General features: G+C 38.9%; 1 protein-coding gene across 1 annotated transcript; it reads right to left on the bottom strand.

Annotated features, from left to right (window-relative positions):
* Positions 1-4981: 4981 nt before the first annotated feature.
* Positions 4982-5889, bottom strand: LOC121744701. Its single transcript, XM_042138287.1, has 2 exons — positions 5074-5889; positions 4982-5008 (listed from the first exon to the last, which is right to left on the bottom strand). The coding sequence occupies exons 1-2, from the start codon at positions 5887-5889 to the stop codon at positions 4982-4984; spliced, it is 843 nt and encodes a 280-aa protein (XP_041994221.1).
* Positions 5890-17505: the final 11616 nt, after the last annotated feature.

The following is a 17505-nucleotide window of genomic DNA, read 5'->3' as shown; positions in this document are numbered from 1 at the left end:
ATTATTATTAGTGTAATGTGTAATAAAAAATCAAAAATAAAAATATAGTATTAATTTTAAGGGATTAATTAAAATGACAAAAGAAGACTGTGTTTCGAAACAGAATGAAATATTTATTTATGATTGTAGTATTATTGACTGATCATATGTCACACGGAACAATTACAATATGCCATGGTTGGCAAGATAAGCGACTTTAGTATTAACAACAATTTATGGGGTCAACTATAGTCTATCGTCATTATTCAGAGTGTATCTAAATAGATATAGTAGAGCATTCAAGCTGTGAGCGATAAAGACTACTCCACTTATCAATTTTTTTCTTTTCTTGTATATTCATCAGTTTTTAAATACAAATCTCTCTCTCCAAAAAATAGACTAGTTTACCATTTTTGGTCGTCCCTCAAAATTAAATTAAGTCTAAATATAGAAAGCTTTCAACAAATAATAATTATACACATCATTTTTAATATAAACCCTACAATCCACTAACACTCATTCCACTATCTTTCCCCCCTCTATCTCTTACTATTTCTTACATATTTCTTACTTTATCAATTGCACATTAAAATTCATGTCATTTACAAATTTATTTTTCAAAGAAGGCGGGAGTACTATATTATTATTATTATTATTATTATTATTATTATTATTATTATTATTATTATTATTTTATGAATTTTATATTAAAATTCGTTTATTGTCCATTATTGTACTATATTAATAGTAAACTGATACCGATAGGTTTCTTATTTGACAAACCAATGGCTAAAGACAAAACACCAAGAACGGAAAATGTGGTCGTTAATCTCTAGTTTACTAATCTTTATTTTATTTCCAATTTTCCAAATGGCGTACAAAATAACATGAAACAAGGCAATTTAAATTTTATTGTCAAACGTTCGAAACACCAAACATGAATTCCAGACATTATTGTCTTGATTTAGTAATAGTTGATGATATTTTACCTAATAATAATAAGGGTAAATGTGAAAAAAACATAAAGTTTGGTAAAAAATATTATGATCAATTCTACAATTTTAAAAAAATGGTCAATTATATCATAATCTTAACATTTTTTTAATTGTCTAGTAGTCTATGATTTTTGGGAAAAATGATGTACGCTCGAATGAAAATATCATGCTAATAAAACATTCTACTATTTAAATAATGTCATTTAATACATTTAGTCTATTATATCTTTAACATTTATATGTGTATGCATTATGTTAATAAATTCCGAAATGTAGTAGTATGATTTAACTTTTGTTATGGAATAATTGAGAAAATTATCAAAATTATAATGTAATTAACTGTTTTTAAAAATTATAGAATAGACACATAATTCGATCAAACTTTGATGCTTTGTTTTCCAGTTACCCTAATAATAATAATAATAATAATAATAATAATAATAATAATAATAATAATAATAATAATAATAATAATAAAAACGACAAACACCTATTGCACGTCCCTACTAACCAAGCCATTAAGACCACGCAAACGTCAAATTATTATGACCATCTATGTGTATGGTTATTAGTTCAGTTCCACCGACATTTAAATATTACTTTCTGCATAAAAACAAATAATGTCGATGTATGAAATATAGTACTGTATATACTCCATATTACGCTCGAAAACTTATTTATTAATACTATCTGATTATGACCTAAGCGAGTGATGATAATAGTACTATATGGGGTGTTCATTTGATAAGATTAAATCTCATGATTAAATATGTATCATGTTTGTTTCATAAGATTAAACCCTCCAATTTAATCCTAGATGGATAGTCTCATGATAATAGTCATAGCCTCCCCTCCAACTAAAATAATCCCACACCTTAATCATAGATGAATAGTCTCATGATATTAGTCATGGCAACCGAACGCCACCTATAAATAAACAATTAATCTCACCCTTTGCTCTGTTTCTCTCTCTGTTTTACTCTGCTAAACTTGTTCTATGGAAACTTCCCCGCATAAACATGCCGGCGCCACCGTTCCGCCGAAGAGGGGCCGCATCAAGGCGCAGATCTTCGAGAGCTTCGCTGGAACCGTATCCGCCGTCGCCTCCAAAGCCGTCGAATCACTCAAGATCCGCCGTGGCGGCGACGGCGGCAGCACAACCGATAGCTCCTCCACCACCTCCGTTTCCTCCGCCGCCAGTCCATGCCACGGCGCAGACGGTTAATCAGTTCCCGCCTCAAATCTCATGCTATTTATATATTCTTACGTACATATTTGCTATCGATTTACTCATTTATGTAGAATATTTGTGACTATTGTACCTATTGGAATTTCAATTTCACTCTTCTTGTAAATATAAATAAAAATAGTATTTCAGTGTTTGTAAATCTTAAACTTCTCATTCCATTCATCCCTGTTTGTTTCTTTTTTTTTATTGTTCTTTGGTGTCTATTGCGCATCCACAGTGATGCACTACATTTCTTAACTATTCGGGTACCCACACTATTTATATCTATTTTTTATTTCCTTTCTTAACTTATAAACAACACCTCCTACAATTCATTCAATTCCTTAATTATTCATGGATCTCACTATTCAATTTAACAATATAATTAATAAAAACATTTCATCAATAATAAAACTTCATTAAAGAACTCAAAAGTTATATTACAAATTCCTAAAAAATTAAAACTTACAAAGTTATATCCTAAAAATTTAAAATGAATTGATTTAAATCCTAAAACTGACAACTATTGCGGCAGTATGACCCATATAACTGACATATTATTTTTGTTGAATAATGAGGTAGAGGAGCACAGTGATGAACTTGGAGTTAAAAAATGAAAGAAAATAAAAAGTGAAAAAAATGATAATAAACGTTATATTTGATAAAGTGAGATTTAATTATTTAATCTGATTTATTGAAATTTTACAAAAAAAGATAAATATCAAACGATCAAAATTGACGCTCACTCGCATGCGGGCAAGTGGGCGTCACCGCACACCACGTCGCCAAGGCTAGGGGTGGGTAGGTACGGTATACCTTACCGAAACCACCATACCGTATACCTTACCGTAAATACGGTATGTGAAAAAATCATACCTTTACCTTACCAAAGTTTTCGGTATACCGAACTTCGGTATACCTTATTTTTGGTATGACGAATTTCCATACCGATATCGTACCTCATTTTCGGTATACCATACCGAAGTTCGGTATACCTGACTTTCAACATCAATTAAAATAGAAAATTAGAGTTTTTAGAATATTATTTATATTTTATAATTTTAAAAATAAATAAAATACTCCCTCCGTCCACAAAAAATAGAACACAGTTTCCTTTTTTGGACGTCCACCAAAATTAGAACACAATCAAAAATGGAAAGTTTTCAACTACACTATAACCCCACACATCATTTTATTTACCACTTATGCCATTAGAATTAAAACTTAATTTTCTATTTAGCCTCATAATTTCTGACTCGTAAACTAATTACCCCAACTAATTAATTACCCCAACCCACCCAATTCCTAAACCTAAATTAATCGTGCCCTATCTAAAATTGAGATTGAAACATCTTCATCTTCGTCTTCATCTACATCTTCATCCTTCACGTCGCTCTCATCCTCCCTCTTCTGCTCGATCCATCTTCTCAATGGAGTCCGAAATGGAAACCGTCGTTCCGGATACACCCCCTAGTCGGCAGCGCAGCCGTAGCCCTCAGCAACGATTCCATCGAAATGTAAATCGAAGTTTGTTTCGAAGACCTGCTGTAAACCCTAGTCACGCTCGTGAACGTTTCGAGTCAGATCCAAACGGTGGTGGTGCCGGAGACGAGTTGGAAACGGTGGTGCAGGAAACGGTCCTTCCGTGCGACGAATTGAACGCGGTGGTGCCGGAGATGAGTCATCTGCTTGACGACTCTGACATGGTGGTGCCGGAGTTGGTGGTGTCGTTTGACGAATCTGAGATTATCCTCCACATCCGAGACTGTAATCCTTGATTCTCGGCCGAGAACAGTGCGCCCTAAGTCGGATAAAGTTTTCCTCGAACTTCTGGCGATATTTTGTCCGGCAGTTTTGACACTTGATCTCTAATCAGGTGACTATCTTGCTATATCTGTCGATATATTGTCCTTGGTGTGCAATGCTGGTTGTATTTAATGTGTTGCGTCTGAATGTGACTGTCCTATGAATGTGTTACATTTGTTGGATGAATGTTTTGCATTTGTTGGATCATTGTGTTGGGGCAGAATCTGAATTTGAATGTCAATGATGCAATTCTGTATGAATATCTTGTGTTGTCTAATTTAGAAGTCACCCTGTGGAATTACATTTCATTCCATATGTTTGGAGGCTTGCAAATAAGCATCACACTAGTTGACAAACATGTACAAAAAGCTGAGACATTACATGCTTACCAAAATGTACAAAAAACTTTAACTTGACAACCTTACCAAAATGCACAAAAAGCCTACACTTCTAATGCTAACTATATCTGGAAATAGTCATTCAGAAATGACAGATCAATATCGGCACCAGCATCATTTTCAGGCAGCAGTAGGTAGTTCAAGCTGTCCCGAATCAAATCCTTGTCCACTTCAAGAAACATTGGTAGAAGCCCTAGATTTCTCAACCGTTGCTTGTTCATATGTGGAATCTTGTAGTTATTCCCACCTTTTACTCTCAATATCTCTGTCAAGCAACTTTGTAAGGTGAGGAAGACACTATCAAGAGTGTGTGGTGACAGTTCATCAAATGAAGCCACCACATTCTTCAAAAGGTCATCCACATTCTTGGCTGATTTGTCATCTTGTAATGACTGGATGGCCCTAAAGAAACCTAAGTCATTAACATTTGTGTCTGGAGAGTTAGGTGGCTGACAAACTATCTTAATATTGAAACCATCCGTATTTGCTGCTTCCTTGAATTCTTGATCATTTGGCATTATATGTGGTTTCGCATTATCTTGTTGGATGATAATATCCTTGCATGAGCTAGCTGGTCATTTTGCTTTTATGGCTGGAACAATCTGATAAATAAATGATAAATGTATTAATACTGAAAAATTGAATAAACTTATACTCCTATACATACCTGATTAATGATGCAGTCTTTCATGATTTCTTTGTTCACTGAATTGATTGGCTTAGTCTCTAATGTACCCCTAACTCTATTCTTGGAGTTTCGTTGTGCTGCCACTTGAGTAGTAAATGGAAAAATTCCATACTTCCCATCAAATAGCAATTCACCATTACTATCAAAGTGTGGCCTGCTTACGGCACACATGAACATAACTTTATTGATGAACCTTTTTGATTGGATGGACCTATAGGGCTCAATTTCATCGGGGAGAAGGTAGTATCTATCTGATGCTTTGGTCATGTAAAACCACTTCTCGTCAATATGAACTACGTTTTGCATGCTGTTGTAAAACATCTTATCCAAATTATTGTCTAACCTCAGCTGACTCAAACTCCATTTCATCCTAGCAATCTTAATTGCTTCTGAAAGTTGAGATTTAATTGCATTTGTGTGTGGCCTTAGTTTTCCCTGTTTAATCCATACACCTACAAGTGATTTACTGACCTCAAGCTTTGAAGCCATCTTTCTTATGGTTGTTCTTTCTAACACTGACAGAGACCTGAATTTAGCTTCATCAATCAATAGTAAATCTGCATGTTGTTTGCCTTTCTTATTTGACTTGAATTGTATTGGCTCTCCTTTTGCAACCTGCTCCATTGCTGCTGCCCAAATGCGACGAACTGTCATGTAGCTGACTCCAAATGTTGTTGCTGCCTTCTTCTTTGATCCAAAAGGAAGATTTCCCTCAATGGTACATTGTAGAAGAAACTGGGCGATTAAATTTTTTTGGTCCACGGTGGTATCAAGGGTGTCTTTCTGTTTTACCATCTTGGGAGTATGGAATGTGTAGTTTTTTGTTTTGAAATGACAGTTCTCTGTAATGAATGCTAATGAATGACTGGCCTTATGTATTTAAATGACTAGTTAATGCAACAAACTTTAATTCTGGAGGGAAATTTTCCCTCCGTCAAATTTAGCTGATTTCAAATTTTCCCTCTTTTCTTTTCATTGTAGGCGGTAATAAATGTGTTGAATTGGCTTACAATTTAATGCAATAATCATTATTGATTTACAAATTAATTCAATGCACTATTTGATGCATTAATCACCATAAATAATACAGAAACAATTTTCCGTACCAATTAATGCATAAACAATGTTCCATATTGACTTACTGCAATCAATTTCGTACTTTATTGATTTGGTTTGTGTAAACAATTTAAGAACAATTTCTCATACTCATTTCAAACATTAAATCCAAATCTATTAATTACGTCAATTTCCAAAATGAAATGAAAATTTCAAACCATCTTCAATTTTCCATAAGAAACTACTTTATGCAAATTTCCAACCATTAGTGCAATTTCCCAACCGTTAAAGCAGTTTTCCAACCCTGGATACAATTTTCCATTTCCAAAAATGAAAATTTGAAGTTAATTTGTTGAATTTAATTATAGTCATTGATCCTAGTTCCTAATTAAATATACTTGTGTTACCTAACACAATTAAACACTACTAATAATATGGACCCCACATTCCACTAACACTACTTCTCTCTTACTTTTTCTCCTTCTCTCTTATTTTTTTCCCTTCTCTCTTACTTTACCAATTCTACATTAAAACCCGTGCCGTTTACAAAGTGTTCTATTTTTAAAGGACGGAGGGAGTATAATTTATTCATATTTTTATTTATATTTCACAATAGATTTTATAATTTAAAAATATATAAAATATATTTTATATATAATTGTGTTTATATTTTTGTGGTATATACCTTAATTTACGGTATATACCAAATTTCGGTATGCTGCGGTATTTGAAAATCCATACCGTTACCTTACCGAAATTTTTCGGTAAGGTATCATACCGTACCGAAAGTCACGGTATACCAAAAATTAGGTATTTTCGATATTTTTTCGGTACGATAAGGCCGGTATTTCGGTATTTTTCCCCAGCCCTAGCCAAGGCGCGTGGTACCGCTGCATCGAGCGATGCTGGAGCATGCGGTGTATCCGTTCCAGGCCCAGTGGCTAAGCCTCCCCCTGGCCCCATCAATATTCATCTTATATATTATATATGTAATAAAAGGTATACTTATGAAGATAGGGGTGCAGTTGGTGTGAAACCGTGTCTTATGTTTAACTGTCACGAGTTCAACCCTCTTTGGCAACGTTCGTCTTGTTTTTTATTCTCTGCTTTGTATTTATACTTATTTATGCAACATTTTATTTTATTCTTTTTCTGCTATGCATTATAATGAGTATATTTTATCTTTCTTTGCTTTTAATTTTTTGAAACATAATTTCTATTTGTTCTCTTTTTATACAACTAATTATGTTACTTTTAATTCTTTGTCATTTCATAATTGTTTTCTTCCATATTATACTCATAATAAAAAAATTAAAAATAATTATTGTATCCTACCTACTCCATAATTTATATTTTCATTGATTTTTTTATAGTGACATTTAAACATTATAAAAAAATCGTTTCCATTCATTATATTTACGTTAAAATTGAAAATATAAATAATTTAACTTCGGACGTCATGAACATCAAAAAAATCTTATAACTATTAACATTGATTTGGGCCCCCCGTTGTAAAACTTGTGACTTCGCCACTGGTTCCAGCGAGCCACCTCCAATGGTGTTCCGATGCAATTTCGTCCCAACAGGATGGTACCGCTCAATGCATCTAACAGCATTGAGGATACTCTTAGTTTTTTAGTTTATTATTGTAAGACTATTTGTCTATTTCTAAAACAATGAAATTAGTTTAATAGTAGTAGTAATTAATATTAATACGTGTATATAACACGGACTTCATTTTCGTGATGTTTCAGTTACATAAATCCATTGATTCAATTCAAGTGAATTCCGCGTCTAATTTTTCTGTAAGAATGCGACATCATGGCCTACTTACTATTCGTTCAATCTACAAAAGATATGCTATAAAATGTGAGATCGATAAAGATGCGAATAAATAAGAAATAGTGCTCTCGTTAGTCTAAATTCTAATTCACTGAATTTTCTCTGCACTCCTTTAATAGTGATGTGTTTATCTAGAAGGTTACCTTTCAAAACATCAATATTTTATCACAGAACATATTATCTTTAGAAAATAAAGTCACTAAACATAAAACTACTTTTGTGATTAAAGTTCGTGCATTAATTTGTCAACCAATTGGATTTGCTATAGAGATCTAGAATGAAGTTGCCAAATTGGCTTACCACACCATGGAGATTTTATGGACTTAGTGGACTTAAATTCCGTGTCCAAACAAGAACCACAGACAAATACACCACTCAAGTCAAAGTCAATAAAATGAATAAATGTTAAAAAAATATTAAATAAAGTGACTTTTTAAATACTACACTACAAGATAAAAAAAATGGCTAAAAACATATTTTAATGTAAATAAATATTCTAATTTGTGATTCTAATTTCTAACGATACCATCAACGCTTTAAAAAACGATCTGATTTTTTATGTTTCAATTAATATTAAGAGACAATTAATGAAAGTGTTATAGTAAAATAAAAAATTAAGATAATTTTTCTTGTAACTTAGGAACACTTTCTTTTACATCCTATGTTATGTTTAATTTATAAAATTTTTCAACTTAATTAGTCGTGTCTCTATTTTTATGTTCTTAAAAGGTTAGTTTTTTAGTGCTAGTGCTCTATAATCAAAAAGCCAAAAAGGCAATTATAAAATTTAGGAGTTTGAATATAAACAACATTAAGCGTTACAAATGGCAATCCTAAATTTTTATAGAAGACAAACAAAAGCAATTGGCAATTTTATAATTTATTATGATGGACTCTACCAAAACACGTTGATATTTGGGGCGACTATTTATTTACTTCGTCGAGGGACACATCAAATGATTATATTAATGGGTAAGATATGTAGGAGTATTAAAATCCACTAACCCTTTTTCAACCCAATATTTACTTGTTAGAATTCAAAAAGGATTAATTAAAAAAACTGTAATGAACTGTATTCACGATGTCTACATGCATTGCATGCGATGACGTTGTCTAATGACGTTAATGTCTGACGTTTTCCCCTTACCATAAAGAGTATTATTCCCTCTTTCGACAATCCAATAAGTAAATACGGAGTATATATTTTTTGCCTCTGGCCAGGCCAAATATTATTGAATAATTTGTTCGAATATACCCACTTTAAATAATAAAAAAAGCACCATGCACCTATTAGTCAAGGATAAAAAAATCACCACTTATTATTAAATAAGATGTTCTAATTTACCCGCTTTAAATAGAGTAAAAAAATCTGGTCAAATATTTTATGCACCTGGCCGGGTCACATATTATTTTATAAATTATTCTAATTTAAATTTCGTTAAAATATGTTTAAACACGTGTCACTATCTCATTGGACAAAGTCGAGACATTACAAGAGTCTGAATTTAAATTCGTTGTACGTACAATGTTATCATATCGTAGTATATGTATGCACACCAGTAATTTCGTCTACATGGCAATTTATTTATTGATCAATTGAAATATTCATTTACTGAGTAGTGATTCTATTTTTCAACACATAGGAAAACATCAAATTGAGTAAATATGATTATCAGAATAATTAAATTATAGGCGTATTTTCTATCGTTACTATTGTTCACATTCTTTTGGGCTGGTATATTAATTTAGGAATTAGATTGGGACCACCTCTCACCTCGTGGTTTGACTAATCTTTGGTATTATAAAAACAAATAGTTGTGTTCACATATGATAATCTTAATAGTGCTATATAAAAACTGATATGTATATGATAGGGACCTCGACGATCAGCAACAACCTACTCAACTGGACGAGTCCGACACCAGAGAATGGCCACCAGCAATAGTGACTGCTCATTATATTAGTTAGAATAGTTATTTTCCTTAATTACGTCTTTGCTTTATTATTTTTATTGAACAATACCTTTAGGTAGATTTTATTATATCTTTTTGGGTTTTCTTCTTGATTCTTTCCTGAATCGTAGAGTCGAATCAAGCAGGGTCCGGACTCTATATAAAGAGTCCATTAAAGAGTCAAAAAACCAATTCAAGAACAAAGAAATAAAAATCTTTTCTTGAAACCCAAGTTTCGAAACCCTAGTTGATAGCAACTAGGTTTCTTTATCGTATTCTTCTTAATTTCGTGTGCTCTAATCGTTTCGATAGGATCCAAGGCCTATCAGTATATCCCTCTTTGATTCACTACTTTTGCGTATTCATTCATGTCGTTGTTATTAGACATATCAATAGATACTGTATCTCAAAAAGATATCATATTGACAGGTAATGTGATGAATTTGTGATGTGAAATACTATGAAAGTAGCTTAGACCTCATCCAAACTGAGCCATCAACTTAGAACCCGCTGTCCTATAATTTTGTCGATCATATTAAATTTCTAGTGTGAATTTTCTATATTCTGTCCAATAAATAAACTGAATTAAAGCGGACCGGTAGGGATCACCTAATACAATTGCTACAACTGATAAAAACTCACCTTCGAGTTCGTAATATGACTCAAATTATTTTGTCAGACACTGATGGGGTACGGACTAAACAAGCCCAACAGCACCAACGGCCCATCAGCCCAAAGCCCAAGGAAGAGTATGAGTTCGGCATTACCAAAGAGTTCGGCCTCAGCCTACAGCTCGGTAAAAGCCAACCAATCAAGCTCTGCTCTCAAGTCGGCATCAAGCTCCCAGATCGGCAACCAAAGCAGTTCGGTCTCAGTAAGAGTTCGGCCTCAGCCTACAGCTCGGCAAAAGCCAACCAATCAAGCTCTGCTCTCAGGTCGGCATCAAGCTCTACTCTCAGATCGGCAACCAAAGCAGTTCGGTCTCAGTATTCGACCGAACAAGGAGTTAGTGGACCCATACAGGATTTCCACAACTTCCAACACACCCACTACCACGTGGTGTCTGCTCAGGCCACGATCGTAGGCCATGACCTACGCTACATGCAGGACCTCCACGACATCCACAACCATCATTAGTGGTGATGCAAGCCACGATCTTAGTTCAATGTATAAATAGAACTTAGATCAGATAGAAAAGGGTTAAGCTCTCTAGAGATAAAACACCATATAGCAAGTTTGTATTTGTAAGCTGTAGAAAACAGATCAAGCAATACAACTCTGCCCTCTTTTCTTCCCGTGGACGTAGATTTACTTCAGTAAATCGAACCACGTAAATTCTTTGTGTCGTGATCTGTATTTTCCTGCATTCACTAACATCAGAAATTCGCGGATTCATCACTGGCGCCGTCTGTGGGAAACGAAGAACCAAATTTGTGATAAGCGAATTTTTGACCCTTTTTCCACCCCAAAAAAATGCATACCAGATCACACACTACCCGTAATACCGTTCGTGAAAACCATGAGGAAGCTAGTCCAGCCCGCAGGTCCGGAAAACAGCCTCGGGATACAGCTACTTCCAGTTTTCACGATGAAGGAACAAGCCGCTCAAAAGGTCCACACACCGAGTCTTCCCAGCAGCCTGATTTGAATGAGGCTGTCAAGCTGTTCTTGGCTGAGAAGCAGGATGAGTTCTTAGCCTTCCTGCAAAAGAGCCAAGAGCCGAAGACGAAAACGGTGGATTCTCCTTCCTCATCCAGACATGAAAGTCGCTACCGCAGTAGTGCCGTGTCTTCCAGGAAGAAGAATCCTCAACCCCGACATGTTCCTGTTCCTCCTCGGTACCGGAATCACAGGAGAACTCCATCTCCTCCATACCGAAGAGGTGTCGGGTTCGCCATGTACGGAGCATTGAAGACTCCGTTCTCGGCCGATATCACCCGAACTTCCTTGCCACAGAACTACCGAACTCCGTCGATGACTTATGACGGGTTCGTGGATCCTCATGACTTCCTGGGACGCTATCAGTATAATATGGCGAACCAAGGTCTCAATGAGGTCCATGTGTGCAAGCTGTTCCCCGAGCTGCTCATCGGGAACGCCAGAAGGTGGTTCTTTCAGAAAGCGGAAGCCCGGATCACTTCGGCTCAGCTGCTTTCTATACGTCAAGGTCGCGACGAAAAGATCAGCGACTTCCTGACGAGATTCCATAAGGAATGCCTACAAGTAGATAATCTCAATGATCTACTTGTCATTTCGGCATTCCAAAATGGAATCCTGCCCGGAGCTCTCTACAGAAAGCTCGTGGAATGCAGTCCGCAAACAGCTCAAGAGGTGTGGGACATTGCGGACCAGTTCTCCCGAGCCGATGAGGCAGACCGTCGAAAACGGTCTTTAGACAGCTCATCTAGAGGAGACGAAAAGAAGCCCGATCATAGCGATCAGAGGCTTCCTCGCCGAACTCCTTCCCCACTAAAGGAGGGATAGCGGTCATCCGAGGTGATCAAAAAAGAGCAAGAGTTTGCAGATTGCGCTTAAAAGTGCCGAGCAATCAGCTCGGCACCATCAAGCATAGCGATCACAGCAACCGGAGTCAGAGGCAGGCGAAATGACCGAAGTCACACCAGAGCCGAACTCGATGGTGTACGGCACTGAAGCCGTGATTCCGGTTGAGATCGGCATACCCAGTCCCCGACCTCCATTTCTCCTCAGAAGTGAATGGTGACGGACTGGGAGCCGAACTAGATCTTGCCGAAGAAAGAAGAGAATTGGCCTGCATAAAAGCAGCCAAGTACAAGGAGCAAGTAGCCCGGTATTATAACCAAAGGGTGAAAAAGCTGCAATTTCAAGTGGGAGATCTCGTCTTGAGAAACAACGAAGTAAGCCGAGCAGAAAAGCTGGGCGAACTCGAACCCACATGGGAAGGTCCATATCGGGTGTCAGAAGTCCTCGGCAAAGGGTCTTACAAATTGACTCACGTGTCAGGAGCACAAGTACCCCGAACATGGTACGTTTCCAACCTCAAAAAGTTCCATTTGTAAGAGACAGTCCAGTCAGTCTTGAGTCCTGTTCGGTCAATGTGCTTTCTTTGGTTTGCTTGGTCTTTGTTTGTCTCTGTGCGTTTTGTCTGTGTGTTTTGTCTGTCTCTGTGCGTGTCGTCTCTTACAAATGTTACTGAGGTATCTTGTTCTTCGAAGGCTGATCCCCTTCTTAGAACATATACAAGCCAACGATTGTGAGTCAAAGCTTCTAAAGAGGATACAAGACCACAATTCAGCTTAAACAAGCAGTTCGTCTGAAACGAACTGCAATAAGCCAACGATTGTGAGTCAAAGCTTCTAAAGAGGATACAAGACCACAATTCAGCTTAAACAAGCAGTTCGTCTGAAACGAACTGCAATAAGCCAACGATTGTGAAGTCAAAGCTTCTAAAGAGGATACAAGACTACAATTCAGCTTAAACAAGCAGTTCGTCTGAAACGAACTGCAATAAGCCAACGATTGTGAGTCAAAGCTTCTAAAGAGGATACAAGACCACAATTCAGCTTAAACAAGCAGTTCGTCTGAAACGAACTGCAATAAGCCAACGATTGTGAAGTCAAAGCTTCTAAAGAGGATACAAGACCACAATTCAGCTTAAACAAGCAGTTCGTCTGAAACGAACTGCAATAAGCCAACGATTGAGAGTCCAAGCTTCTCAGGAAGATACAAGACCACAATTCGGCTTAAGAAATAAGCACTTCGTCTGAAACGAACTGCAATAAGGGAAAGTCCGATCCACGCGATAAACCTCGCCGAATTAGGACGACCAAGTTCGGTCAAAGAAGTTTACCTCATAAGACCGAGGACGACCATGTCTAGTCAAAGAGGTTTACTGCATAAGACCACTTCGGTTAACTGGGAAAGTCCGATCCACGCGATAAAACTCGCCGAATTAGGACAAGGGAAAGTTCGATCCCGGCGACAAAAATCGCCAAATTAGAACGCAAACCAAGTCCGGTCAGAGATGTTTATTTCATCAGACCAAAGACGAGTCCGGTCAAAGATGTTTATTTCATCAGACCAAAGACGAGTCCGGTCAAAGATGTTTATTTCATCAGACCAAAGACGAGTCCGGTCAAAGATGTTTATTTCATCAGACCAAAGACGAGTCCGGTCAAAGATGTTTATTTCATCAGACCAAAGACGAGTCCGGTCAAAGATGTTTATTTCATCAGACCAAAGACGAGTCCGGTCAAAGATGTTTATTTCATCAGACCAAAGACGAGTCCGGTCAAAGATGTTTATTTCATCAGACCAAGGACCAAGTCCGGTCAAAGAAGTTTACTTCATAAGACCAAGGACCAAGTCCGGTCAAAGAAGTTTACTTCATAAGACCGAGGACAAGTACGATGAAATTTTTTCGCTAAGCTGTAAATACAGAGTGTTAGAAGCGAAAACAAAATTTCATTTTTCAAATCTTGTTCGGCACACAACTCCGCTACCCTACGAGATGGCGTTACGCTATTACAAAGGACTATTCTACTGTCCAGGGTTGCTAAAGTTGAGCCATCTATTCACAAAATCCTCGTGAAGCTGAGTTCGGGCGCTCCAGGCAGCCGCAGAATAAGCAGGTCGACGAGATGCTCTAATCGACCTGCCACCTCTTCTCTGAGCCCGGGAAGTCCTAGCACCTCGGCGGCGAAGAGTCTCTTCACGAAGCATTTGCCGATCTTGCTCACTCATAACCACAACTCCTCTGCGAACTTCAGTCCGTCCTCGACTTGACGTCTCCGGTTGTCCCTGAGTTCGTTGCTGACTTGGAGTAGGGTTTTGAGCAAGTGAATCAGAGGTTTGAGCTGGAGTACTAGCATCTGTTGGCGGGAAATGCCTGAGGAATCTCTCAATTGAGGGACGCCGGGAAAGAACTATGTCGTACCGAGAAGCCCAGCGCCGCAATGATTTCACGACTTGTTGGCAAGCCGAGCTCTCCAGCGCATTGTTCCTCCGGAGTACATGATATTCCTCCCACAGTTCGTCAACTCGACTCTGAACATCTGATATGGTCATTCCCCCGCGCACACGGATGTAATCCTCGTACGCAGTCCTCTCAGCAATGGTCGTATTCAGCTCGGCCTCCAGATCATTCTTATCGGACTCTAAGTCCTTATTATCGGCCTCCAGCTCCACTAAACGAGCCAGAAGCTCGTCATTCTTCGTCTGATCGGCTATAGCTCTTTTCTCAGCTTCGTCTAAAGCCGAAGAGTACAGCCGTTTCCAGTGAAGTATCTCCATCTCCTTGAGTGCAAAGCAGCTATGTTAGTTCGGCAGCTATACCGAGCAGATAGTAAAATACAACAGGAATAAAGGCGAGTACGAAAAGCTATACGAAGACAAGTGTAGAGAATTTTTCATCCACATGGAAAATTTTTTTACACTAGGAGGGCTTCAAGGCCATTTTACAAGGAAGAAAACTAGACTAAGAGAAGGGAGACGAAATCATACTCCGCCAGCTTCGTCTCCGGCTCCTCGGTCTGGTTCAGCTCCTTTTTCCTGAGCTACCTCAGCCTCGGCCTCGCATCCTGCCGGCCTCGCCTCCGCCTCCTGATCGGCTTCCTTCTCCGGATGCCCGGCCCGCTCGACTTCGGCCTCCGGCTCCAGCGGCTCGGCCTCACCCTCTCCGTTGTAAGTCGAAGCGGGTGAAACGGGTCCCACGGAGGCAAAGATAGCCTCCAGGTTCTCGTCCCGATCAGCTCGACAACTCCGGACTCGGTCTGCAGAAAGCAGGACCGAGGATGAAGCGAGCTCCTCAAGGAGCGGCAGATTCTGAAGCCGAGCTGCTATCTCTCGGCTGTACAGAGGCAGCACGACGTCGGCCCCCTGCTCGCCCTTATCGGTAATTAGCCTTACCAGACTACCGACAAAAGCCGAGAACTGGCTGCTCAAAAAGAGTTTCTCCGTGTAAACACGGAGAGCCTCCCCCTGGGCAGCCACGGCGGCAGCATCCCTCCGTTTCGTCTGCTCTCGCTGGATGACGAGCTGGTTTTTGGCAAACTGAGCTTCATCCTGGGCCGAAATCCTAGCAGCTCTGGCCTTCTCAAAGTTAGCCTCAGCCTGTTCGGCCCGATGACAAGCAGCCGCCAACTTCCTCTGCATCTCAGCATAGTCATTGGACGCTTTGGAGAGTTCGATGGCGACGAGCTTGGAGAGCATATCGTTCCTCTGAAAATGGATAAAGAAAAAAGTCAACAAAGGGGCCACAAAAAATACAGGAAAAAAGCAAGGTCAGAAAATCAAGAATAGAATTCACCTCGGCGAAGTCCGTGGGCCATAAAAACGGCTCACAGATATGTTCCGAAGGAGGCGCCAAGACCACGTCTTTCTCTGGCGCTCTCGGGGGCTTCTGGGCCTTCCCCTTCCCCTTTGCCGAAGTCGACTCCGGCTTCTTCGGATCCGAAGAGGTTTTTTGCCTTTTCGGAGTCCTCTCGGCATCAGACGCCGAGCTGGTGGTTTTCGGCCTCTCCGGCTCCTTGGACTCCGAAGATTTGCGGCTAGCCTTATTCAGCATGTACACTGCCAAAAAGCAAGGAAACAAGGTTAGTTTTCGCTGCTAAAGCAGTAAAGCATAAAAAAGAAATCCTCACCCTCAGTTTCTTCGTCCGAAGACGAGATATTGAACACGAGGTCGCCCTTGACGAGCTCAGTTTCCGAGTATTGTTTCCTAATCATAGGAATCTTATTGAGCTCGCCCTCGAGCTCGGCCAACGGTTCTAACCGAGGATGAGGAATCACGGACTTCGGCCCTCTCCAGGGGAAGCCCGGAGCCGCTGTCCTATTATAAAAAAAGAAGCGGTTTTGCCATTTCGGCCACTTGGTTTTGCAGAATGCCCTAAAAGGCTGTAAGGGGATCAAGTAAAACCAAGATCCCTTCCTTTTAAATTGGAAAAAATTAAGGATTGCCCGCAGAGACAGATCCTTATCTAGCCTACGGAGTTCGGCAGCAAAAGCCGACAAGTGCCTCCAAGAATTCGGAGTCACCTGACCTAAAGGGAGTTGAAAAAAATCAAGAAGCTCTACAAAAGGTGGGGGAAGAGGGAAACGAAGCCCGCATTCTAAGCAGGCTTCGTAAACGGTGGCATAACCCTCCGGCGGGTCGTTAGCCCTATGATCATCGTCGGGAACCACCGCCTTCCCCCCGGGAAGAAGATATTTTTCGTGTAGAGATATCACGGTGTCCTTACTCAAGACGCTGTGAAAGTATTCTACAGTCTTCTCTCCGGACTCTTTCCGGCTAGAAGACCCCTTGCCCCCTTTCCTACCGCTACCTAACTCGGAAGAAGAAGAAGAAGACATGGTTCTTACTCTTTGCAAAATCTGAAGAAATTCTGAAGAAATTCTTGAAAGCGGAAGGAAATTTTTACGCAAAGGAGATAGAGTGCAGAAGAAGCAGTCGCAAAAGTGCTTCAATGATGAAGAAAGGAGGTATTTATCAGATTCGGCGAAGATTTCAAAATCGTCGCACCGTTTCGAATCCCACCTTTTCGGGATTCAACGGCCGGATTTTACTGTCGCATTTAATGCAGTC

This window comes from Salvia splendens, chromosome 8 (assembly GCF_004379255.2).
Source record: "Salvia splendens isolate huo1 chromosome 8, SspV2, whole genome shotgun sequence".
Taxonomy (NCBI): domain Eukaryota; kingdom Viridiplantae; phylum Streptophyta; class Magnoliopsida; order Lamiales; family Lamiaceae; genus Salvia; species Salvia splendens.
Note: the sequence above shows the minus strand (reverse complement) of the source record. Positions and strands in the feature narration are given on the sequence as shown.